We start from the raw sequence: 27921 nt of genomic DNA, 5'->3' as shown, positions 1-27921 counted from the left end.
TTGCAAGTTGGTAAACTAGTAACAACTTGAAAATAAAGATATAATTAAACAAGATGAATGTTTACATTATTACTATTATATAGTTATATACACATAAAATACAACATACAAAAATCATGCCAAAAATGGCATTGGTTCAATACAATAAAGCATGCTTAGACATGATTATGTTGTTTAGGGATTTCTCCTTTGGAAAACAAACAAAGAGCCTCGAGATCCCTTCCCTAACCTCAACTTATCATCAATATAAGTAATCTCGAGTTGCACTTCACTCTCACCACCAAATTGAAACCCTAATGATCCTATCTTAAGTTCGGGTGGCTCAAACACCACCTTAATCCATTTCTCATCTAGAACTATCAATTTCCCTTCATATTGCAAAAACATGAAAAACTAGTAAGTGAAATATTAAACTATCAACACATAAAACTCAACACAAGTCTTGATATGACATGATAGTGACAGTAATAGTGACAGTGACAACACACATTACACTGAAACCAGACTGATGTCAACGGTACAAAGTTATAGTCTTTTGTCCCTTTCATTAATGTAATTTTTAATGACAAAAACCTTTTGCAAGCCATTTCAATTAAATTACAATTTTACTCTATAAGTCTAACTAGAAAATATTTCTTTTGTTATAAACTTACTTGGGTTTTGAAATAACTAGAATCTTGTCTTCCTATTAAAAAAAAAACTTTATACTATCTTTCTATTTAAAAAGATGGAATCATACCTTTCAAGGAGACTTCTCCATCAAGGAAACCAAGAGCCAAGAAAGATACTTTGTTTCTCACAATATCAGGAGCCTCAACAATTTGAATCATTTCATTTGTTTTAAAAACAAGGCGTCCCAATCCACTTCTAAATCCCCCACCAGGTGATGTAGGATTTGAACAATACACCACATCCCAATCTGTATAAAATTTCATGAATCCGTAAAGATTTTACAAAAGACGTAAATGCCCTCCTCCTCATCCTCATCCTCATCAACAAATATAAAAGAGTACCTCCAAAAATCAAGGGGCATTTGACGGGTGAATCTACACAATATTTACTCAATTCACCAGCCAATTCAGCTACTTGCAGGTGTTGTTCCCTTGTTAATGTAACTCCTCGATCTGTTTGCATAACCTAATTTAGATATATACATACAAATAAGGTCACCAAGTTCATGATATTTAAAGAGTAAAACTAATAAACCGACATCAAAGTAGCTCAAAGTTGTGTATGTAGTTCATCAGATTTGGATCATGTTCTTATATATGCAACTGATCTTCGGAGATTGTGCCATTGGAATGTTTGAATGTGATTTTTTTTTTAATCTGCAATAATAAGAACGTATGTAGAAATTCAATAGGTCGACTATGATTTGGAGTGTCATCACTGGCATATAATGTGATTTTGAAAGCTTTTTCACAAATTTATGGAAATCCATTTTTGAAGACTTGAGATTCTAATTCCTAATAGGATAACGATTGGGCACTGAAGACTACAAATTATTATCAATCCTTGTTCAATCACAATTAAGAGAGGATTAGCTAGAAGATCAAGAATCACAACCGAAAGCTTCAGTGAAAATGGTGTCAGAAAGTTATTTACTTTATTGTTTCATATGTTAATTACGTGTTGATAAGCTGAAGCAAAACCCTACATATGATTGATTACACGAGAGAGTGAAATAAAACCTTCGAAAAAATGGAGGCTGCAAGTTCATCGGGCTGGCGCTGCGATGACGACGACGATACCTCTTGCGCTGGAATTGACACCGAAGCACTGATAACGCTGTTATTGCGACCTCGACGATGAAAAACTCTAAGGCATTGCCGTTTAGGGCTTAGTGGGACTAGATTTTGTCGACTTGAGAGTAGAATAAAAGATGGTTCAGTGTTAACATGTGAGAAGGAAACCAACGAGAAAGAAGGAGAAGAAGCCATTGTTGATTCAGAAACGGATTATGCAGAAGAACAACAATGGCGCTGGTCCGCTGGATGTCGGGTTTGAGAGGATGTGGTGGTGGCCGTCCTGGTGGTGCCAAGGCCAACGTTGGCTTATCTGATATTCCTCCAATAAGCGGCCACAATGCCGCCATGTCATATCTTGATGAAAAGTTTCATTTCGACCCCAAAAGTTATGAAGAATTTCAAAATGGCCTGAAATATTATGGAAGGTATGTTAAAGACCCTTAAGTTTTTTTTTTTTTTATTTTTTTTTTATTTTTTTTTTATTTTTGGGGGGGGGGGGGGGGGAAGTGAAATAACCCATGGATCTATTGTCCATGTTCTATATTTGGTAGTTATTTTTCTTTCATCGTAATTATTGAATTTTTTTGGTCCGAACTTACTCCTTGTTACCATAATTATGTATAAAAAATATGAAAACATCTTTTTATGTCAAGGAAATAACATGTATAAAGATTCAAAAAAGAATCGAAGAATTATAGATGAATTTACAAAAAAAAAAATTCATTATGTAAATATAAAACTTAATATTGCTATCACACAAATTAAAAAGCTTTATGAAAACCCTAATATTCTTGTAGAATTTACAACAATATAATTTAAAAAAATAGAATTTCTTTTTGCAAAACAATGAAAAAGACTATAATTAATTGTTCGTTTATAACTATTTTTTCTAATCTTTTATACATTTAAAGAGAGGTCACATATCCCACCTCTTTCTCCCCATTAGATTTATTTTCTCTCTCACCTCTCCTCAAATTATACATAATATTATTCTAACTGTCTATGGTATACATGTTGTGGATAATCTTGCTCTTGTTTACTCTCACTCACTCTCAAACATACAACTAAATTTAATCATATTTGTTGTAGGTCATTATTTTTCTTTTTCCTTAGACACTCTAAATGATACTCACCAATTCCTCAAAACTAAACGTGCACTAGAATCGTCATAGGTCCCAAAACTAGTGTGGGATTGTGAACAAGAACAATGATTAGGGTGATAGTTTTGTAGTTTTGAAGAATTCATGTCAAACAAAATCTTGATGGTTTTTTTCATATTTATTTATGGATATTTTCAAGGAAATTATGGAAATTTGAGTGCTTCTATTGCACTGGAACAACCATGTACCTATTGTACTCGATCTTTTCAAGAAGTGAAATAACCCATGGATCTATTGTCCATGTTCTGTATTTGGTAGTTATTTTTCTTTCATCGTAATTATTGAATTTTTTTTGGTCCGAGCTTACTCCTTGTTACCATAATTATGTATAAAAAATATGAAAACATCTTTTTATGTCAAGGAAATAACACGTATAAAGATTCAAAAAAGAATCGAAGAATTATAGATGAATTTACAAAAAAAAAATTCATTATGTAAATATAAAACTTAATATTGCTATCACACAAATTAAAAAGCTTTATGAAAACCCTAATATTCTTGTAGAATTTACAACAATATAATTTAAAAAAATAGAATTTCTTTTTGCAAAACAATGAAAAAGACTATAATTAATTGTTCGTTTATAACTATTTTTTCTAATCTTTTATACATTTAAAGAGAGGTCACATATCCCACCTCTTTCTCCCCATTAGATTTATTTTCTCTCTCACCTCTCCTCAAATTATACATAATATTATTCTAACTGTCTATGGTATACATGTTGTGGATAATCTTGCTCTTGTTTACTCTCACTCACTCTCAAACATACAACTAAATTTAATCATATTTGTTGTAGGTCATTATTTTTCTTTTTCCTTAGACACTCTAAATGATACTCACCAATTCCTCAAAACTAAACGTGCACTAGAATCGTCATAGGTCCCAAAACTAGTGTGGGATTGTGAACAAGAACAATGATTAGGGTGATAGTTTTGTAGTTTTGAAGAATTCATGTCAAACAAAATCTTGATGGTTTTTTTCATATTTATTTATGGATATTTTCAAGGAAATTATGGAAATTTGAGTGCTTCTATTGCATTGGAACAACCATGTACCTATTGTACTCGATCTTTTCAAGAATATGTACCTTTTTTTTCTCGTAGTTGAGTTAGTCCTCTGAGATGCCAACAACAACCATGTTTAGTGCATCGACATTGCAAGGAAATCGGGTTACGGTGTGAACGTAACTAAATTTGGAAACATGGTGTTATTTAATTAAAAAAAAACGTAATTATTTCGGAATGCTTTTGATCAACTGAATGACATGGAACCAAAAACATGATAGTTTTCCCTTTGTGTCACCAATCGAGGGTTGTTTGCTTCTATAATAAGTACTTGATCAATGTCATATATAAGTTCAGAAAGAGGTTATGTTGGATTCTTAAATTATAGTTTTTCTTTGTTCATTCATTCTTTGAGTGAGATAACCCTGACAATGTGATTATTGATTATTGTATGACAAACATTATCTCTCGGTAGAATAAACTAATTAATGCTTAGTGGGCATTTGAAAGTGTGGGAATGACAAGCGGAGTGAAAAGTGGTGGCTAATTTGTTTTGATTTCCTTGCATGTCGTAATGGCATTACATAATCATAAAGGAAAAGCAATAAAAAAACAAAGAATTAACATGGTTTAGTCAATGTGACCTACATCTATGGGTATCAATCAGAGAACTCTTTTATTACTCGACTGCTTACAAAAGTGATAGATTTAAATCCCTTAGATGAACCCGTTCACAATACTTTTATATATGAAAATCTCACTATGTAATGGCTCACACTCGTAAAGATAACTACAAATGTACAACAAGTTAATCCATATGATTAACTTGCTTAAGATAAAGATTGTACAAGAAACACTAATAACCACAAAGCATATTAGGGTTTCTAAAGCTATATCGCAGCTAGGTTTCAATGAGATGGGATGAAGAGGGTCCTCTAAAACAGCCACTTAAATATGTTGGACCAAACAAATAGATCCATGCGACCTGGTAGAAGGTCGTGTTTCGTTCCATCTTTCCAAGAAAACGAGTCACAGCCGACCAACTTTAAGCTTTTGTCCATTTAGCCCCTCTAACTTGCAACTCACCTGCTTAAACCACCAACTTCTAATAAGCTAGATAAAACTATCTGACTACTTACAAATTAACAAAATTTGCACAAAACTAAATAAGTTAGGAAAAACAAAACAACACCGGAACTTCATATAATGTTCACCGACTTATGACAACTTGTTTCAAGATATTAACATTGAAATAAATTATGACATGATACGATTGATTATAGCGAACATAATTAGCTTATCTTTAATTTGATTTCATTTCATTTCTGTCCTATTTTGTGATCGAACGAATAACTTTCTGAAAAGGCTTGTGGGCCAATTTTCCTGGAGTTTCCAGCCATTCTCACGTGTACACGTGGCTAATTAATGCTCTTCCATTGTTCGTTTAATCGTTTTTGTTATCCACCTTCAACCGCAGTCTTTCAGTTGAACACTCAATCCCCCAAATTATCATTTGCAAATTTGCATCATCAACATTCCCATAAAACTTCACAACCAAATTCCCCAATTCCGCATTCAATTCGTACTCCTAAGGATCTTTTTCCTCAATTTTAAATTCCTTGGATCACGATTCATGGAAATGAGTACCACTAGTTATCATATACCCAAACCATTTCTGAATTCCAGTTGTTACACGCCTGTTGGTGTGTCCGCAACTTGGATCACCCGTTTTCCTGTTGCTGTTGTTCGTAATCGTCGGTCCAGTAATCGGAAAACGTTGAAGGTTGTTAAGGCGGTAGCGGCGGCATCCACTGCTCGTGGTCGTGCTGCCGTGAACGGAGGTAGCCGGAGTGAACAGGAATTGCAATCGTCGTCAAATGCCTCCATTAGTAGCAGTGCGTTAGAGCAATTAGATATCGAGCGTGGCGTTTGTATTCCGTTTCGAAAGTACACCCCTGATACTGTGAGTATACCTTGTTGTATGTATATGGATTTAACATACACTCTCAATGATCAATAATATTTGTTCATCTCGTTTTGAATTGTGTATGAAGGTTAGAAGTAAGGTGTTGGAGTCACAAGGTGCGATTTTATCACTGGTTGGAAGAGGAGTTGAGATTGTTTGGAAGTTGGGATTCTACTGGACAAGATTGGTGTATGATTATCTAGTTGGTCGTGATGAAGAAGTTGTTCCTTTTCGTGCTAGGCAGCTCAGGAATCTATTATGCGACTTGGGCCCTTCTTTCATCAAAGCTGGCCAGGTTTCCCACTCTTTAACAATTGTAGTTTGCTTTTATTTCTTTTGATGTATTGACTCTTTTGTAACTTGCTCACAGGTTCTTGCAAACAGACCTGATATTATTAGGGAAGATTACATGAATGAACTTTGCATTCTTCAAGACGATGTTCCTCCTTTTCCTAATCAGGTAATGACCTCATATATCCAGTCTATGCACCACAACATGTTCTTTACACCCTATATTTCCTTTAAGCTGTGAGTGGTTTAACAATGATATTTAGGTTGCTTTCAACATTATAGAAGAGGAGTTAGGGCAACCTCTTGAAGCTGTTTTCAGCAAAATTTCATCAGAGACCATAGCAGCTGCAAGTTTAGGTCAAGTTTACAGGGCTACTCTACGTGCTTCAGGAGAGGATGTTGCTATTAAGGTCAAAAACATCATTCTAAGTTTCTAACATTGTGTGATTTATTAAATCACTATTTTGTTGAACTTTTCTGCTACTTTTTCAGGTCCAAAGACCTGAAATTGAGCCTATAATATACCGAGACCTTTTCCTATTCCGAACACTTGCTTCATTCCTGAATGGAATCAGTTTACAGAAGTTGGGTTGCAATGCAGAGCTTATAGTTGATGAATTTGGTGAGAAGCTTCTGGAGGAGCTTGATTATACATTGGTAGTATTCAGATTATAATCTCATGCTTTGAGGCTGCATTTGTTACACTGGACTGGACAACCTTTCTAGGGCTATTTTTGATGATCAGGGTAAAAAGGGCATTCTTGTCTTTTTTACACACCCTCCCACCTTTCTGGGCGGGACCACTGAGTCTAATGCATATCAAACACAGTACAACCTGTCATGTCTTGTCCTAACCTGTGTAACAAACAGAGCCTGATGGAATCATCAAGGTAGCTCATTTAACACATGGGTATTAACTTTTTAACAATTGGAATTTTTGAAATGATTAGGAAGCACGTAACATTGAAGATTTTCTTGAAAACTTCAAAGGAGATCCAACTGTGAAAATTCCAAGGGCATACAGACAGCTTTCTGGTTCACGTGTTCTTGTTATGGAATGGATTGATGGAATCCGGTGTACTGATCCACAGGTTTGAATGCTAAACATGTAAAAATGTTTTTGGAAAGAAGATATCACAAACAATATTTGATGATGTATTATAACATGTTTTACTTTTTTTTTTTTTTTTTTTTTTTTTTTTGGTTCTCAGGCCATTAAGGAGGCTGGGATTGATGTGAATGGATTTTTGACTGTTGGTGTTAGTGCTGCTTTGAGACAATTGCTAGAGTTTGGTTTGTTTCATGGTGATCCTCACCCTGGAAATATCTTTGCCATGCGGGATGGACGTATTGCTTATGTGGACTTTGGGAATGTTGCTCAGTTAAGCCAGGTATTGTTTATTTGTTTGTTATAACATCTTGCTTTTCATTTGTAGTTTGAAAAATCAACCTTTTGTTTTGTTTTGTTTTTGTTCAGCAAAATAAACAGATTTTAATTGATGCTGTTGTCCATGCTGTGAATGAAGATTATGCTGAAATGGCAAATGATTTCACAAGACTTGGATTCCTTGCTAAAGGAACAGATGTCTCCCCCATTATTCCAGCTTTGGAATCTATTTGGCAGAATTCTGCAGGAAAAGGATTGGCTGATTTTAATTTTAGAAGTGTTACAGGTAATAATACAAATTACTAACTAAATTAATATAAATAATAATGTATTCATGATTATGTTTACCACTTGTGTATTGTATTTGTATCAATAGGGAAATTCAATCAACTTGTGTATCAATACCCTATTCGGATTCCAGAAAGATTTTCTCTTGTCATTCGTTCTTTATTGACTCAAGAGGGCATCTGTTTCACCCTAAAACCAGATTTTAAGTTTCTTGAGGTAAATTTTCTTTTATTATTATTACTATTATTTGTCTACATATTAATAACCAAAACACTTCACAGGTTGCATATCCATACATTGCAAAACGTCTTTTAACAGATCCAAATCCCGCTCTTCGTGAACGCCTTGTTCAGGTCAGATTTACAAGCCCTTCAATTTTTTTTATTTTTATAAAAAATCTTTAATTACTTATTTATTAATCAGAGTCCTTTTATGTTATTAGGTTTTGTTCAAAGATGGTCTTTTCCAATGGAAGAGGCTTGAAAACTTAATCGTGTTGGCAAAAGAGAATGTAACAAAAATGAGCAGCAATCCTGCATACCAAGGAAACAGCACGTAAGATCTTATCTTATCTCCAGGTGGGAATTTACCGTTTTACCCTTCACCACATTGAAGTAATCTTTTTTTCTTTTTTGTTTGGATCAGGGAAAGTTCGAGAGGGCTGCAGGTTCAAAGAAAGTTGGATCTAACGGACACGATTAAAGATGGGGCTCGGCTTTTCTTGATTGATGAAGGAATACGTAGGCAACTTCTTCTTGCGTTAACAGAGGATTCTAAGCTTCATATTGAAGAGGTATTGTATTTGTATAACCTGATGGGTATTTTGGTCTTTTTGTGTAGTGTAGGTTTGAACTCATGTTATTGTGTGTTTTTGTAGCTTGTGGATGTGTATAGGCTTGTTGAAGATCAAATAGACATTCCCTCAGTTGCTTTGGAGGTTGTCAGAGGTAGGATTTATAAAGAAATATATATTTTTTTTTATTATTATCTTGTCTTTTTTCCATTTCTGGATAATTTGACTTTATGAATAATTTGATTTTTTTGCAGACTTACCTTCAGCTGCTCGTGATTTCATGCTTTCATGGAGTGCTTCTGTATTATCCGATAAATGATTCGGGTTTTTTTGACACACGTGTTCATAGAGGTATAAAAAAAGTTATAGTTACATAATTTGTATAGAATTAAGCCATCAAATATTTTTTTTGGCTAAACAAATTTATAGGTCAAAAAAGAAAAAGAAATTTGTTAAGTTGATGTACAATAATTAGTCTTTTATATCCGGACTAATATAAACATATACCAGTTGATGGCCTTGATGTTAGAGGTGATGTATTGTATATAAAACGGAAATGACACTACTCAGAGCTTTATGCAACTAGTTTTAGTGAACTTTACTTGAGTAATGCTTTGACATTCTTGAATATATATATATATATATATATATATATATATATATATATATATATATATATATATATATATATATATATTGTGATAAAATAAAAGGACAAATAGTGAGTAATGGTGTTATTGGTTTATTTAATCTTGAAATTTCAACACATTTTGAATGTAAAATTGTTTAAAGTTTATACGTAGAGAACCAAAACAACTTGGTGATAGTCTTGATTAGGGCCGTTCACTATTTGGATAAAAACGAATTATCCAATTGAACTATTTGGTTCGGATATTCGGATTTTTAGATTGGTTTTCAACAAAACCGCATTATTATTTTAGATTTCGGATTGGTTTTGATTTATAAAATAAGAACCGAATAGTCCAAAACAACCGAATAAACATTTATTATTTATTTATTTATAATATATATCTATAGTTATCTATTGATTTTGTAATTTATTTTTTCATATAGGTTCAAAACATTTCACCCGATAAAAAAACATCAATATGTATTATCTCTCAAAAGTTTTCTATCTTTAAAATATTAAACTATAATATATTTGCTTAGTAGTTGTTTGTACGTAAATTTCAAATCACAACTAAATAATTTTTTTTGTTTCTTGTGTAAAATTGGGTAATATTATAATTATATGTCGTTTTAAAATGTTTCGGTTTTTGAAAACCGAATTATAATAACCGATCCAACCGAATTGTAATTGGATCAGATCGGATCGGATTTGAAGTTAGTTTAGACTATTCGGATCCATGTTTTGAAAACCGAAATCAATTTGGATTCACTTGATTGGATCGGGTCAAACCGATCCATCCAAACGAACACCCCTAGTCTTGATTAATGGTATCATTCATCCAAATATATTAATTCCATGTTTACATATAGGGTTAAGTGCTTATTTTCATTGTGTAGTTTATAGAGCTTGTTCAATTTTCGTATAAATTCCATGTTTACATATAGGGTTAAGTGCTTATTTTCGTTGTGTAGTTTATATAGCTTGTTCAATTTTCGTATAAAAGGGTTTTACATTAATTATACAACGAATTTTCATTCAAGATATTACATGTTGGGGAATATTGTGTTATCAAATACTTGATAATCTTTAAACTTGTTTAAAATTTTGGACGATCTCTGTTTAGGTTATTCTATATTAAAAAACCATGTACTTTCAAAATATGAGACGTCTTCGATTATAAACTTTTTTGATGTATGTAAATTTATTTTAAAGCTAAAGTAATTTTAAGGTTAGTAGTAGATGTGACAATTTTGAAAGTCAAATTCAAGTAGTAGATGTGACAATTTTAGAAGTCAAATTCAAAGACTAATTTCTCAATAAAAAATTTATGAATGGTGGTTATATTCTATTTCCCACATAATATCCACCAACTTGTAAGAACACAACATTTGTTAATACTGTGTACAAATCATCATCCTACCTATATATGTAGATTTCTTTATAATGTGTTGTGAGATTGATGTCATTGATAAAAATGAACGTTGACCAAGTGATTAGTTTTTCTTAAATTAGTTTTTTTCTAAAAACATTACAACATATTATTTTTTACAAATTCATTTTTTCCAACGTATGTAAAAAATTTAGAAAGAACATACACAAATTTGGTTTTACAAGTTTTGGCTAAGTGATAGAGTAGCCAATATGCTATATCATGCCCCAGTAACCTATTTTGAACAACTTTCGTAACTGGTTACCTCTATAAAGATTAAAATGCAAAAAATATCTTTTTAACAAATTGACTATAAAAATAACTTTATTTCAATCATTAAACATCCATGAAACTACAACAACACACATTTAAGTTGCATTACATCATAGTGCATATTAGTACATACAACAACTCCTCTTTCACAATATCCTACCAAATTACACATCACATCATACAAATAGACTAAATTAGTTTAAACACACAACTAGTCTTTAAAACCTACATAAACCCACCCTAACCCTTGGCTAAAAGTTAACATCTACCAATGATACAACAAACCCCCCTAAAGTTTACATCCATTGACACAATAAACCCTAAAACTTGTACCATCATTTGTCTTGTGTTGTGTTGTCTTGTCTAGTCAGTAGCAAACTACTTACAATCACAATCACAATCCAACCAATCATTTGTCCTTTTGGTTTTGATTGTACCTCCTGCTTCTTGCCATTGCCCGTGTCACCGGGCTATTTTTAGTTCTAATAAAACCAGACGGATCATTTGTGTTTGAGCTTCCTTGCGAACCATTCACATCATGATTCCTTTCCGCTTTTGATTTCACATCATCTTCATCCTCTTTTTCCTATATTATTATCAAGGGAATCATTAACTAATTGTATTCTTATATTATGTTTTCTTACATGCTTTCTAGGGCTATTTTTCATAATCAGGTCGACAAGGGCATTCTCGTCTTTTTCATATCTCGTTCCACCTTTTCTGTTGGGACAAAAAGTTACAATTTTTGTCTCAATGTGTTTGGTATGTATTGGACTGACACTGAGAGACAAAAACACGGGACTTGATTTCTGGTTTATGCAAAAGACAAGAATGCCCTTATTATAAAAAATAGCCCTAGAAAGCTCGTTTTCACATATGGAATTAGCAAAAATTTACCTGGTTTTGTTCCTCGATGGTTGGCAGGGATGAAAAGGCTTCGGTGGGCCCATGATCTTGAGTGGTTGTCAAATCTGAAATTAAGAAAAAAAAAAAAGGAATAGAGGAAAGGCGAGAGATTTATGTAAATAACATTATACTAATTGTTTAATCTTGTATAGAATCATCTGGAGATATTAGGCAAAGATACCAACCTGAGAGGCCTAAACCTAAAGTACCCCCCTCTGAAGCCAAATTTACAATTTCATCCTCTGGTTGTGGTTCCATAGTTGGTTTAACATTAACATTAACATTAACAACCTCCAAAATCTTGTCAAGTTTTGGTGATTCATGGCGAATTAACAGATCTTCTGTTGCCTTTGAACGCAACCGTTGTATTTCATCCTGAATGTTCCATGATCCACTAGAAACATAATCCTTCTGTTGCATTGAATCATATCAGATATAATGATAAGTAGAAGGTGTTGATCGAATCAGAAAAACATAAGCTGCAAAATGGTAGTACTAACATTTGGTGTTGTTGTAACAGATTTGGAGCCATGAATGTGATTTTCCATGTCTGACTTTGAACTTGATCCAACCATGTTTTTTGTAATCACTTTTCTTGCTTCCATGATTACTTGGTTGTGAGTATCTGGACTCTCTGTTAACAAAATACAACATCATATTCATATATCCAAATTCAAGAAAGAAAGCAACAGTAATATTAGAGACTTTCATATTCCTCATAATCTTACTTGTTCCAACATCTCCCATGGTGTAATCTACAACTCGTGAATTGATAATCTCTATTACTCTATCACATTCTTCCCTGTTAAAAAATTGTAAATATATATACATAAGTAGAAAACAAAACTACAAAAGACAAAACATTTGCAATATGATTGTTATGAAACAACAAAATGGGAGAGGAAAAGACTCAAAAGAGTATATTACCTTGAATAGCGTTCGAGCATAAGTAGTTGTTCAACTAAATATAAAATCTCACTCTTTCCAGAAGAACTGCCTTCATTCTGGTAAAATAAAAGTGGATACTACTTAGACATATATATACATTTATGCTCATTAAGTGTGGCTATAAAGCTAGGGTTCCATGATACAAAAGAAGAACTTTGAAATTACCTGGTTCAATTCAACACCACCATCAGAAAGGTTTCCATTAGCTTCAGATTCATCTTCTATAGCACCTTTGTGAAAACATGTGAGAACAAATTGAAATTACTGATAACCAAATCAATAAACAAGAAATTTAAACGCCGGATGTTGCAGGGTGTATGATCTTTATGACCAACAGTCAAACATTTTACTTAAATATGTGCGAAATCAAACCAATTTTTTTCCGGATTCTCATAATTATATCGTACACATGTAACCAGCCCTAATTCGTATATATCCCTTTTTAGCACAATAAGAATCCAAAAATCACAAAGGTTAAACTATGTGTCATTGTGATTTCTGCCAATTTAACACTCAATAAGTCCCCATATTTGACCAATTACTGCATAACTATAAAAAAATTCGGATATTCTATACCTGAATCAGAATCGCTGTCTGAAGAAGACGAATGCGAGGCCCAACTCTTGGGGTTCCAAATTGACGAAAAAAGTTTACTAGCACCCCCAGCAACAAATTTGGCAGGGAAAACAAGTCCATTTAACCAATTAGGGCTTTCTGGTTGGGGAGGCGCAGTAGGGCGGTCATATGGAGTCTTTCTGGTAGCGCTTCGCCGCCGTTTATAGACTTTTCCACTGGATCTGCCTCCACCGCCGTCTACGGCAGACTGAGGTCCGGAATCCATGGTGAGAGAATGGGTTAGTAGGGGAGAAGTAGGAGGAATGGCAACGGTGTTGTTAGTTTGTGGGGGGAAATCGAGCAAATCATCAAATGAGAGAAATCGGAGTTCGGCAGTTATTGGGGGAGTTGATAAAATGTTTCATTTTGTTTAATGTAACTTACATAAATAGTCCCTGAACATATGAATTTTATACGGATAATACCTTTTAATAAAAACAAATTTCAGTTTTCATCATTAAACGGTTTTTTCTCATTCTTCTCCATACTGATATAAGTTGTCTTTCACGACAAAATATGATCATTCAGGAATTCGAATGCCATTTTATTGGGGACATTTTTCTCTAAAATATAAACATAGTTAAAATATAAACATAATTAGTCGATCATCTTTAGTTTTTATTAAAAAATTTATTTTTATATGTAAGTATGAACAACTCATCGTCTTGGTTGTTGGGGGTCTAAACTGTTTTTTACTTGTGTTTCTTGGGTTAATATGGTGTGGAATTCTAGTTGTGTGTGGTTGTTAATTGGTGGGTCGTGTCGGGGTGGTGGTGGCAATTAATGATGATGTTAGACGAAAACAAACTTTTTTGGTTAAAAGAAAAATGTATTTAAGCAGATTGTATGCATTGCATGTGACAATTTTAAAATATATAGATACTTTGAAAGAGACAACATGTATTTTATGTGGTATTCTGTTTTTGGTTGTTTGGATACAGAAGTATAAATAGGACACTAAACATATATCTATTTTTCTTAAAAAGATGAATAAATAGTCACTTTTTTTTAATATCATGTCATTTTTACCGTTCTCTGCAAAATTGATGGGTATCATATCATGTCTTACCATACTTTTTTTTAATCGAATAAAATGTAATAAGTTAAAAAAACATTTTTGTTTTTTTTTCTTTTTTAGTTGAATAACATGTCATTAACTAAAATAAACTTCATTGATTTAATTGAAACGATTACATTCCTAAAAACGATAAAAAAAAATATACATAAAGACGATTACAATCCTAAAAAAACAATCATATTCTTAAAACCGACAAAAAAAAATTACTATTTGTAATATTTTTTCATGATTTCCGCTCTAGCCCTCAAAAACATATCGAACTCGTCTCCTATGAGGTGATCGTAAAGTTTTCTTCAAAATTCCATGTCTCGACTTTTTTGCTCGTCCACTCGATCATGTTGCTTTTCCTCTGTCGATCTCTTTTTGTCCTCCAACTTCTCCTTTTCAAAACTCAAACGACTTTGAAAATTCAAATTATAAACTTCCAAACTAGTAGCAACTCTATGTATTTCATCACCTCTTTCCGTTCCCGGTGTATTCGACGATGATCCTCATTTTTTTTGCCCTATCTCGACCCATCGGTCAAACCACTTCTTCCAACTAAAGCTTGTCCACTTCGTTCAAATCAACCCCAAAATGGGCATCCAATGAAGTAGTGTAAGACGTCTTAGAAATTTTAGTTCTTTTCGAACCACCTTCTTCGCTACCATGTTCTTTTATCCATTTCGGGGACGTAACATCCCAAAAAATCCATAGAAAAAATTTATTTTTAAAATGAGTTGTTCCAAAACTAATTAGAATGGATATATTATTTAAACATCAGAGTAAAAAACATAAACAACCATGCGGAATAAAACTTTGGGGGATGTTATGCAGTCATGTCAAACCCTTCCCTATCAAACTGGTAGTACTGAAACCATAACCATAAAACTGTAAGCACAAAGCTTAGTGAGTCCCCCAAAATACCACATACCATACATACAATGGGTCTCGCCTTGTACAGATTTAACCGTAACATGCCATGAGCCCCGCCTAACACATTTATCAGGCCCCGCCCAATATACATACAAACATATACAATACATGCAAGAGGCACACAAATAGCTAACTTTATACATATCACATTCTAGTGGGTCGACATTGGTGTCTTCTAGGGTTGTGCATAGGTCGGTTTGGGACCTAAACTTAACCCAACCCAACCCATAAATGGTCGGTTTCTGGTTTTCAGAACCTAATAGGATCGGTTTCTGGTCGGTTCGGTTTTTTGAGTTCTGAGGTCAGTTTGGGCGTTTTTTCGGTTTCTTGGGTTCAACCTATACACTCACGGGTTATGGATTTAAGCCCATGGGTTTTGGGTTTTATCCCATTTTCCATAAATGAAGCAACAAGTTAAACACTTCAAAAAACTCCAAATTTAAGTTAAATACTTCAAAAAACACGAGTCTTACAACAAATACTCTATTACAAGCTACAACCAAAGCCCGAAATAGTTTATTACAACCAAAACATCATCAAGTATGGGTCGGTTTCTCGGGTTGGATGGATCAGTTTCTTGGGGTGGTTTGTCGGTTTTAAGTATGGATCGGCTTCTAGGGTTGGATGGGTCGGTTTCTGGGTAAAAACCAAAATCGAACATTGTTTTTCAGTTTTTTAAAAATTCAAACCCTAACCATCGGTTTTGCTTCGGTTGCAGTTTTAGTCGGTTTCTTGAGTTCTTGGTTTGAGTTTGCTCACCCCTACTGCCTTCGACCCACAAGTATAGTGAGGAGACTCACCTTAATCTAGTGATAACCAAATCACACACGCGTTGCTGTTACCAGACCCCTCACACTGAACATATCCAAAATCATCCCTAATCAATAATTAAGGCAATCACCCATAATCCAAGGTCCAATGATATTTCATCATGATAAGGGATAAAATACCATTTTACCTTCCCAAACTTGGCCCCACAAATCATGGCCCAAACCTAAAATGATCTAAAGCCCAAAATGGCTTCTAGTGAGTACACCTCTCATACCACCATTGTATGCCCAATGTACAATGTGACCGAATAGAGGGTTAACAGGTTGAACCCGTTACGCACAGCGTACTAGGAGGGTACGCCCAGCGTAACTCATTGCAACCCATACTCAATTTTAATCTTCTTAACACCTTAAGACTTTACACCTAACACCTATATCTGATTCTAAGGGACGTCTTAAGTCATAATTTTCATGACTTTATGACTTTGCATGGCTTAATGCGCCCAAACCAAAGCCCTAGATTCATAACTTCACCAAAAGACCATTAACGCATGCATGGAAGAGGCATACCCATCAAGATTCAACTTTCTGACTTATTGACCTCAACAATGATCATAAATGAGGCTCAAAGATTCCGGAGTAACTTCTACTCACAAGATTCAAGCCATGAGACCAAAATGTGCTCATAACATAACCCAAAGCTAGATCTACATGAAAGAACCATCAAGATTAAAGCTTTATACCTAAATAAGAAAGATCAAGGTGAACAAGGTCTGGATCTACAAGCTCCAAGACAACCAACACTACTCCAATGAACTCCTTCTTCTCCAATATGCACCAAGAGCACTCCAAAACACTCAAAAGCTCAAGGATCTCATAAATAGTGATATTTATATCTAGGTGTTTTGAAAGGAAAAACTAAAGTGTTAGGCGATAATCTCAAGTCATCCACTTTTAATAAGTGAGTGCATAGTTACTTTCATCTTAAAAATAGATACAAAGTATTTAGATAATTAAGTCCTATATGTGCTTATTTATCTGTATATTTGTGCTAGATACAATAATATGACATTATTTTTACTTGATTTAATCGTATATGTATCTTACCGTACTTATAAAATAGTGGGTAGACAAGGGTTGAGAAAGAGATAAAATAATGGTGAGAGACGATACCCAACATTGTACTAATGTACTACTAAGACTAGTCATCTAGCAAAGTATTGATGATGACCACATGACTATTCTGGACAGTATAGTGGAACACTAGCAGACTCATTATCTCTAGGTGTTAATGAATCATACTATCCAGGAATATGAATTGTATGCTCATTCGAGTAATCTATTCCCCTATGGTTGCATTAATGACATGCATTGCTAAGGAACCCCCAAGACATTATTGTTTACTCATTGTTACATGATCCTTTAGGAAAGGTCCCTTAAGATCATCTTTTTGGGATCAAAGAATAAGAGTAACAAGAATGGGTATTCTTTGTTTGATGTAAATATATATTTAAAAGAGTTTAATTATATTATTGTGGGTTGAAAACCATATGTGCTCATCAGACTCCCAAGCCTGACGCACTCAATTTCTTTGTATCACAGGTAGCGGTACGAATGTACATGGATATTGATGTTTGAATCTGCTGAGTGATTCGAGGAGTTTAAGCCATTAGCATAACAAGTTGTTGCAAGACATGTAAAAACAAGTTTATGCTTATGTAATCTGTATCAATTATGACATCAAAAGTTTTTTTTCTTAATGCTAATGAAAAACGTTTAATTAGAAATGCTTTGATATCAATATTACCTCACATCAAAATAATGTTTTAGGACAAATTTCACATTAATGTATTTTTTTTTTTGAAGAATACTCTAAATTAAATAAGTATAAATAATTTTTTAAATTTGCCATAAAATTTGGAGATGTCACCACCAATCACCATCAAAAAGCGCATCTTTGCCACCAACTACCGCCGCCATATTCATATATGAATAATCACTTGTTCATATACTTATTCATATATGAATACACTTATTAATATATATTCATAGGGAAAAGTTCAATATAGAACCATAATTATGGGTTCTTCAAAGAACCAAATCTTTTTTTCAATTTCTAAACTTTATTCTTTATCGAAAAAAATCTAAAAATATCTAAATTCATATATTAACATTATGAATGTGGAAAATATTTTTCGGATTCACGTTGTGAATTTGATATAAAAAAAATCGAATTTTATATTATTGGAAAAAGGATAAAAAAGTTATGAATTTCTGTATTTTTTGTTTTTTTTTTTTTTTGATAAAAAATAAGTTCTAAAAGTTGAAAAAAAAGTTGGTTCCTTGGTTAATTATGGTTCTCTATTGAACCTCACCCTATATATGAATATACATTCATATATGAACTGTTTCGTCGGTCGATATGTTTCAACGTTTAAAGGGCAAATTCGAAATGAGTGACCCATATTATATATATATATATATATATATATATATATATATATATATATATATATATATATATATATATATATATATATATATATATATATATATATATATATATGGGAAAAGTGAATATACCCTTAAGGGTATATAAGCTTAAGTACTCAAACTCACAATATTACTTCATTTTGTATGATATATACATATTGTAATTATCTAATGTTCTTTTATTTCAACTTCTAACTTGATTTAATTCCAAAATTTATATAAATTTTATATTTATCTTCCTCTTACACAATTTCAATTTTTAACTATAATATATAAAGCCTAGTAGGTGTCCGATATAAAGATGTGATGTAAGAGAAAAATAATAGTGAAATTTCGAAAATTTTGAAAGTAAATCAAGTTAGGGTTGAAGTTTAAGAACATTATAGTAAATATATCAAACAAAACAATGTATTATGGTGGATTAGAGTACCTATCCTTATATACCCTTAAGGGTATATTCACTTTTACCTCTCTCTCTCTCTCTCTCTATATATATATATATATATATATATATATATATATATATATATATATATATATATATATATATATGTTTTAAAAGTTATATAATGTTATGAACCGAATCGGTAAAGCCAAAACGTACCAAAAAAATTTAACCAAGCTAAAAAGACACATGCAAAACTCAGAAAATGGTAAAAAAAACAATCTAAAAAACCGGACCGTTTCGAAATTGATTTAGACGGGCCCACTCTATGTTTTATAGTGGCATTAGGCATGATGTGCATATATTCCATCCATACATTGGGGAGATTCACTGAACCTGGACATTCATGTAATTAGTCCATGTTGAACGGCTCGTCTTTCATTAATCTCAATAACTTCCATCTTAAATGTAGCAGTTTTTTATTTATTATTGAGAAAACATGACTATATACCCTTTTAACATACATCAAAAGTCGGATGACCAAAAGAAGACTATAAAAACTATTTCAATTAATTATTCGCAAACCGTGAGCATAAAACTATGACTACAGAATTCTTTCAATTAAAAATTCTGGAAAACATGAGTATAAAGCTGTTAACAACAATAGTTTGATAACTATTTTTGTAATTAATCATATTTAATATATTTTCAATTTATAGATAATAAAGTAAAATATAAAATCAGTACCTTAACCTTAACCCTATTCATTTCGATACATATTCAAATATATATATATATATATATATATATATATATATATATATATATATATATATATATATATATATATATATATATATATATATATATATATATATATATATATAGGGCTAGGTTCAAATGTTCTTGACATCTATTATGTGCCCATATGCACAAATCTGGACCAACGGATGAAATAGAATCAATGATCTTGATCTGAGGGTCTATGATATTAAAATAGGGTAACATGTACCATATAATAACATAAATTTCACCATAAGGGTATTTTGGTCAATTAACCTATATTAAAAAAGGAAATTTCCAGATTTTAAGGGATAATTAATACCCTTATTTTTAAAAATATGAATTTTTTAAATTTAATTCGAATATAATTTTTAATAATATCCGATTTCATTATGTTAGAATGACATGAAAATCAACCATAAACTAGTAAATATATTTTTGATTTTATTCTTGTAGAATATGATTATATTCAATATTTATATATATTAACATGCTTAAAGAATTATATAACATATTATCAACACTAACATTTTATAAAGAATACATGTCTTCTTGCACTAATAATATATCAAATAATTACATTGTATGATTGTGATACAAAGAACATTCTTGAATAACAACAAAATTCTGAAAGAATGACAAGTGTACTTCTTTAAAACATAACAAGATTCTTAAAATGTGAGTGTGATCAATCTTTTATTCATTCTTCAAGCATTTCCTATCATGTCTTCAAACCATTCTTCAATCAATTCCTATAAAAAATGCAACAAAAACTAAGAATGGTTAAAAATATCATAGCAAATCTATTACAAAAAAGGCAAATACAAATTCTAAAAGAATCATTAACTCTAAAGTGCAATTACCATTACTGCACTACCATTATTCTGACAGAATATATATATGCCATTTTAAATTTTGGCAGAATGCATATAATATTTTAAATTGGCATTATGGATTGTAATTCTGATAGAATATAGCAGACATTAAAAAAATTGTAACTTATTCTAATAGAATGTAATCTTCAAAGTATAAATTTTGATAAAATTCAACATGTTCATTCTGTGATCAATCAGAAGACATGAATAAAAAAAATACCTAGATTTCACCGGAGAAGAAGAATCGGCGACCACCACCACATCCTCTCCACCTCCTGACCTGCTTCGATCGGAGCAACAGCCCCACCCCGTTGCTTCTCCTTTTGTTCTTCGGTCTAATCACTCATCGGAGATCGATAAAGAAGATCTTGCTCTTATGGCAATTGTCAACGGTGACAAAATCAAAATCAAAGACGGCGTAGCGGCAGTCGTCGCCGGGAAGGGAAGCTTCAAGATCGGAATAGCCTTCTCCGGCGCCACCAATGCTAAGAAAACGAGAGGGAGGATAGATCGATGTATACGTGATCGGCTAGGGTTTTTTTCAACAGATTTTGACTACATTCCATATTTAAAGGAATAATAAAGAACATATTAATTATCTACCATATTTAAATATGTCAAGATTACTATAATACCCTTAAATGATTTATTTAATAATTAATTATTTCCTGAATTCTTATTGGTGCACACAGTCACACAATAGTTATCAAAAACATTTGAACCTATATATATATATATATATATATATATATATAGGGTTAGGTTATTTTGTTTTTACTAACTATTGTGTACCAGAATGCACAGATCTGGACCATTGGATGAAATATAATCAAAGGTCATGATCTGAGGGTTTATGATAGTAGAATAGGATAAGATGTACCATATAATCACACAAATTTGAACATAACGGCATTCTAGTCAATTAACCTATATTAAAAAAGGAAATTTTCGGATTTTTAGGGATAATTAATTCCTTTATTTTTAAAAATCTAAATATTTTAAATTAATTTAAAATTAAAAATCCGATTTTTATTCTGTCAGAATGATAGAATTTTAACCATAAAGTAGTAAACATATTTTTCGATTTTATTCTGTCAGAATGACAGAATATCAACCATAAACTACTAAATATATTATGAAAGAATACACAAAATCGATTCTTGAACTAATAATATACCAAATAATTACATTGTACGATTGTGATTCATTGAATTATAACAAACATTCTGAAAGAATAACAAGTATAATTCTTAAAAAATAACAACATTCTAGATGTCTTGTGTATGTTTGACCTCTAAGCCAATTCAAAATATGCTAGCATTTTATGAGATTGATATTTTGTGACATTGACATTCTGTCAGAATTGGATTGCATGAGAATGATTTTATACAAGGAGTCTTTCCCATCAGGTCTTCAAGCCATTCTTCCAAGCCATTTCGATCACGAATTCATTGCCAAATACTTTGTAGTGATACACTTCTAACAACTGCACATTAAACATATAATTAATTAACTACAAATTCTATCAGAATAAAGCAATAATATTCTTATATAATAAACTATTCTTTCAGAATGGAAATATTATAAAAAGGTAAACAAGGTCAAAGCTATGATCAACCCATATGTCTGTTTGCTTCAACATCATAAACATAAGGAAAAGTCAGTTTGCTTCAACATCAAATCTATGATCAGGATAGATATTTGCTTCAACATCATAAACATAGATTGAATCATATATACTTCAAGCTACAAGTTCTTTGCCATCAAAGAATGGTGTCTCTGAATTTCTGAAAAAAATAAAAAATTACAAACACCCAACTCAAAAAACTTAATCAAAGATCAATAAAGTTCATGTAAACTTACCAACATCTCCTCATTAACCGGTGTTCCATTACTAACCATGAATACAATCTGAGACTGTCATATTTCTCTTTGGCATTTCATCAAACATTTTAAGGGCGCTCCCTAAATCACCAAATTTTCTATGAATCATGAATGAAAAAAATACCAATTCAGAACCAGCAACATCGAATGAGTTACACAGGAGGGTATACCTCCTGTGTTCGGTTTCCATACGATCGAACAAAAAAAAAAGCATAAATGGTTATGTGGCTTCGGTTTTGATTGAACTGATAATATTTGAGAAATATAATTACATACCTATGACTGGTGAGTATAAATCATTGTATTCTAGGATCGGTCCATGGATTTGGAACGAGAGAGATAAAGATAACGACTGTAAAATAAGATCGAATAAAGCCCGAATCTTGTTGAAGGTCCTTGCAGGCGGTGGTGCAAATAGGTACATGGAAGAAACAGGGTGCGAGACAAGATGATACATCAATTGTAGAAGAAGAAGCATAATCGGCGATGGTGAGCCAATGATGAATGTGTTCAGCCCCAAACATAACTAGGTCAAATATATTAACTTTATTTCCTTAATTGAATGAATTCAATTAAATCATTTCCTTAATTATAAGTACCAAAAGTCTAAAATACCCTTTAATGATTTGGTTAATTCTTTATTATTTCTTGAATACTCATTGGTGCATTTAGACACACAATAGTTGCTAAAAACATTTGAACCTAACTCTCTCTCTCTCTCTCTCTCTATATATATATATATATATATATATATATATATATATATATATATATTTCTTCACATATCACATCATACGTTGACAAAATCTAAGGCTTAAATGTGAGAGAATAGTAATGTACTTGTTATAAAATCCCAATTTTATTTTTTAAATAAAAAATATTATTTACAGAAAAACGTACACGATTATAAAAAGTCATACAAACAAAAAAACAAATTTTAAATTGACAAATGTTTCAAAATATATTATTATAAAGTAAATTCTTTTTAAAAATGCAATGATATAACTGTATCAAAAACTAGAAATATAATGGTTTATTTAAAAAATAAAAAATAAAAACTATGAAAATATATTGTTATTAATGTTAAATTTAGTGATAAATGATTCAAAATATATTACTTTAAAAATAAATTCTTTTAAAACGCAATACTATAGTTGTATATAAAAAATTATATATATATATATATATATATATATATATATATATATATATATATATATATATATATATATATAGTTTAATTCAAAAAATTAAAAATAAAAAGTTATTATTAATGTTGAATTTAGTCGGATAAATGGTCAGATACAACCTATAGGAAAGAGGTTGAAAAAAAGATACAATATCTTGAAAAAAACTTAAATAGTAAATTGAAAAAAGAAAAAGAAAAAAAACATAACAAATGCATGTTTCTTCAAAATCATGATACATGGCACATACATACATGCATCATCTATCAGTTTCACCATATTCATGAATGGCATATGGTAAATACTTCTATAAATAGTCCTCTTTCTTACATCCATTCACCTCACCAACCGGCGTAAACCCAGAAGGAGGTGTCATCCTCTTTCATCTTTGCCGGAACTGAGAGAATATCTCTCTCAAAACCCTAATCTTGTTCTCGCTTTCTGTCTCTCCTTTTTTTCTTCTCCAAGTCTTCTGACGATCCTTCTCATTGGTTTGAATCTCAAGTTCGTCAGATTTGTTGCAGTCGCACATTACACTTCGCTCTTCGATTTATGTAAGCAATCGATCAATCAATCGTGTTCTTGTTATCCTTCAATGTTGATTATATGTTAGTATGCTATCGGACTAGCCTTAACATCGATTTTTTGTTGGATGTTTATGTATTTTTATCGATGATGACAAAATAATTGTTGGTAGGAGGAATTAGAATAGGTTTGTTAGATCTGGTTAATACTTCAGCTATTTTGGATTCTATATAACATTATTGAAGTCGATGATGATAGTCCTAGGCATATGTGTGCTTTTTTTGAATGGAAACTTATGAATATAACGGATTTAGTAAATTCTACTATAAGTAGAAATTATTCTAATTCTAATGGGGCTTGTTTTCTGATAAACCCTAATCAGACTAAAACTCCGATGTTCTTCGATTAATTCGAAGTAGATTTTACTCATATGACTTTTTCTGTTTTCTGTAGCATTAAATTTATGTTCATATGTGCTTATTGAAAAGAAGAGATGCAATTTTTTCTATTATTAAATTCTTGCTAGATGTTAACACAATCTATATCAATCATCTATATTGAAAGTATCTGTTTGACATTAAGATAAAGTCAAATGTAAACTTATGAAGAAAAGTTCAATGATTTTATTAATATTTTAACAAGCTGATTCATAATTTCATACCAACCATGACGTTAGAAAGTGGCACTCATTAACTTTCAAAAGCCAAACCATTATTTTAATTTAAATGGGTAGACTTGGTCCACTAAGATGTTACACCTGTGGCCAGAAGTAACTCCTTTCATATGGATATGTTCATTACAAAAATGAAACATGACTTATTTGATAAATGGGTGTATTTAAGAATTAAGGAGATAACAACTGGGCTTTAACTCTACTCTTATGTCCGATTTACATTCTTGATTTATTGAACTTGTTCTGAAGTTATAATGGTTTGTAATTTAAAGACCCCTCTTTTGATCATCTTGCTAATGTTTCAACTATCAACAGCTTGTTATTTGTGAGGAGTTCATCATGGTTTTCTGGGTGTTTGGCTATGGTTCATTGGTATGGAACCCTGGGTTTGATTATGATGATAAAATGATAGGGTACATCAAGAATTACAGGCGTGTGTTTGATCTAGGTATGCAGACTTTCTCCTAACACTTACATGTTTTCATATTTCTACATTTCTATCTTAATCTGGTTATTAATTAAGATCATGTTATTATGCCACAGCATGCATTGATCATAGAGGTACACCTGAGGACCCTGCAAGAACATGCACGCTTGAATATAAGGAAGGAGCTGTCTGTGTAAGTAACACCAAATTTCAAATTTTCCACAATTTTCAGCTGATTTTCAACTTCTGAATGCTAATTCTTAATATTTCTTTCAGTGGGGCGCTGTGTATTGTGTAAAAGGAGGTGAGGAGAAAGAAAGATTGGCAATGGCGGTATGTTTTTTTTTATTCCATTACATGTTTTACATTTTGGAAACAAAATTAAAAAAGTTTTTTTTTTTTTTTTATCTTTCTTTAGAGACACGTGTCATATCAGAAGAACTTACAGAACTTGGTTCTTATTTCTTTCAGTATTTAGAGAACAGAGAATGCGAATATGATCAGAAGACCACTGTAGAGTTTTTCAAGGTGAAATAGAATATACTTCTGAGATACATATGTTCATTTTTCAATTATATAACAGATTATTTTGTTTTACATAACACAAAATTAAAAGCAGACATTTTGTTATCTCTTGATTCAGGAAGGAGAGACTAGTGAGGCTACTTTATCAGGAGTTATTGTGTAAGCCATTTTATGTTGACGTTTGAATAAACTTAAATTTTCAATAAAGAAAGCCCCATTTTTACAAAATTTTCCCTCATTTATTTTCCTCTTCCATTTAACTAACAGATGCTATATTTTACTTGTTACAGTTTCACATCAACTCCAGACAAGGAATCGAATAAGTATTACCTTGGGCCTGCACCATTGGAGGATATGGCCAAGTAATCTACTTATCATACTTTATATTGAGGGTATTTTAGTCTTTTTCTTATTAGTGTAAATTTTCAGACAAATTGCGACTGCTACTGGTCCATGTGGGAACAACAGAGACTACATTTTCTTGCTGGAGAAAGCTATGTTTGATATTGGTATGCTAATCTTTTATTATTTTTGGCCCATAAGGGTACCCTTTAGTTGTTTGTGAAATTACTTAATTATCCTTTGTCAGCTTTTGTTTTTGCCCCACATTAAGATTCTAGCTTATCATTCTTGATGAGAGTATGTTTAGACAAAACAAAAAAAAAAACACAAGTTTTACCATTTCCTTCACTATCAAGTATCACCAAACACCATCATAAATTCATAATGGTCCTTTCAAGCATATAATCTAACTTGATCATATTATTATGATTAGGTCATGAAGATGACATGGTGATAGAATTGGCAAATGAAGTGAGAAAAGTACTTGGAAACACGGGTTTAGGAATACCAAAAGAGAGCAACAACAGCAGCAATAGATTAACTGGACCTTCTCATAAACCCAAGTCACCTCATAAATTGCTTCATCTTCCTGAAGCAATTGCCATGGACACTTGAACCTAAGATTAAAGGAGAGAAGACACAAGACACAAGACACAACAGACATAAACATAACTTCATTCACTTAACTCCCACTGAATCGAATCGGCTGCCCAATAACACATCAACAACATCGTTTGCATCTCCTTTTCTTTATTCTGTTAACCGAGCCTTTTCATCATCACATGACATCATGGGCTCATTACGTTCGTTACTTGTGTGTGTTACTTTTTTTTTTATAGAGTTGGATGAATTATGTGTTTCAAAGTATAAAGTTTTAAAACTACTTTTTAATGCAACTTCACATTTACTATTTACATGTTTGACCATGGACCATATATGTTCTGACCTGGACCATTGTGGACCACCTTAATGCCATGGTGGTCACATAGAAATAGAAATAGAAATAGAATAGGCTGGTTGTGGACCACGCACCATTGGCTGGCTCCAAGATATTTGGGACCGCTTTGCTTTGATATTATGGAATTTTGGAATCAAGAACCAACTCTACTACTTATCTACTTGTCTTGGTTGGTCCTTGATCATAATTCTCAAGTTATAACCACAGATGTTGAATTCATACCAAACCTGGAATCAATACTATCGATGTTGTAATAATAGTTGACTATGTATGATTCCTAATCAATATATTTGTAATTATGGATTGAAATCGTACTAAAATGCTACATTTTTATGTAAAGGAGTGTAGGGTCTGAAAGCTTCATCTTGGGCCTATGTTTGGTTGGGGCCAAAAGGGTGCAACATGTTTGCGTCCCACATTAATGAGCTTTCCGGCATTTTTGACTAAGTTCAAGCTTTTGGGATGAAGCAGTGTTAACCTTATTGGCTACGTTCAAGTGTTTAAGTCCGGACCTAGACTGTTTTTGTTAGATTGGTTGTAGGTCGGTTATAGAGTTGTATGAAGACTTGATTAGGGGTTCTGCATAAGGATGCCCACATGAGGTTTGAGAAGGTAGAAATAAAAGGTTTTGCAAAATTAATTTTTTTTTTTTTACTTGGATG

At 32.1% G+C, this 27921-nt stretch overlaps 4 protein-coding genes across 4 annotated transcripts; 2 read left to right on the top strand and 2 right to left on the bottom strand.

Moving 5' to 3' along the window:
- Window positions 1-26: 26 nt before the first annotated feature.
- LOC144997302 (Plastid-lipid associated protein PAP / fibrillin family protein) lies at window positions 27-2056 on the bottom strand. Its single transcript, XM_078957171.1, has 4 exons — window positions 1692-2056; window positions 1014-1137; window positions 740-919; window positions 27-368 (listed from the first exon to the last, which is right to left on the bottom strand). The coding sequence occupies exons 1-4, from the start codon at window positions 1938-1940 to the stop codon at window positions 175-177; spliced, it is 747 nt and encodes a 248-aa protein (XP_078813297.1). The 5' UTR covers window positions 1941-2056; the 3' UTR covers window positions 27-174.
- A 3315-nt stretch (window positions 2057-5371) lies between these two features.
- ACDO1 (Protein kinase superfamily protein) lies at window positions 5372-9233 on the top strand. Its single transcript, XM_078997575.1, has 14 exons — window positions 5372-5875; window positions 5967-6173; window positions 6249-6338; window positions 6433-6579; window positions 6662-6826; window positions 7120-7260; window positions 7381-7560; window positions 7647-7842; window positions 7933-8060; window positions 8126-8197; window positions 8287-8399; window positions 8490-8637; window positions 8722-8791; window positions 8892-9233. Exons 1-14 carry the CDS (start codon window positions 5546-5548, stop codon window positions 8954-8956), a joined length of 2052 nt encoding a protein of 683 aa, XP_078853701.1. The 5' UTR covers window positions 5372-5545; the 3' UTR covers window positions 8957-9233.
- Window positions 9234-11003: 1770 nt separating this feature from the next.
- Window positions 11004-13795, bottom strand: LOC144998437 (protein KAKU4-like). Its single transcript, XM_078958203.1, has 8 exons — window positions 13401-13795; window positions 12990-13054; window positions 12804-12880; window positions 12605-12678; window positions 12377-12510; window positions 12062-12287; window positions 11868-11941; window positions 11004-11556 (listed from the first exon to the last, which is right to left on the bottom strand). Exons 1-8 carry the CDS (start codon window positions 13663-13665, stop codon window positions 11380-11382), a joined length of 1092 nt encoding a protein of 363 aa, XP_078814329.1. The 5' UTR covers window positions 13666-13795; the 3' UTR covers window positions 11004-11379.
- A 10361-nt stretch (window positions 13796-24156) lies between these two features.
- On the top strand, window positions 24157-27112 carry LOC145048922 (gamma-glutamylcyclotransferase 2-1-like). The gene is made up of 9 exons (XM_078997572.1): window positions 24157-24363; window positions 25323-25455; window positions 25551-25627; window positions 25711-25767; window positions 25906-25962; window positions 26078-26118; window positions 26250-26321; window positions 26389-26468; window positions 26735-27112. The coding sequence occupies exons 2-9, from the start codon at window positions 25347-25349 to the stop codon at window positions 26914-26916; spliced, it is 675 nt and encodes a 224-aa protein (XP_078853698.1). The 5' UTR covers window positions 24157-24363; window positions 25323-25346; the 3' UTR covers window positions 26917-27112.
- The last annotated feature ends 809 nt before the right edge of the window (window positions 27113-27921 follow it).

The sequence above is a fragment of the Lactuca saligna genome, chromosome 5 (assembly GCF_052625555.1).
Source record: "Lactuca saligna cultivar CGN05327 chromosome 5, ASM5262555v1, whole genome shotgun sequence".
Classification (NCBI taxonomy): domain Eukaryota; kingdom Viridiplantae; phylum Streptophyta; class Magnoliopsida; order Asterales; family Asteraceae; genus Lactuca; species Lactuca saligna.
The sequence above is the reverse complement of the archived record's forward strand: the minus strand, read 5'-3'. Positions and strand labels throughout refer to the sequence as shown.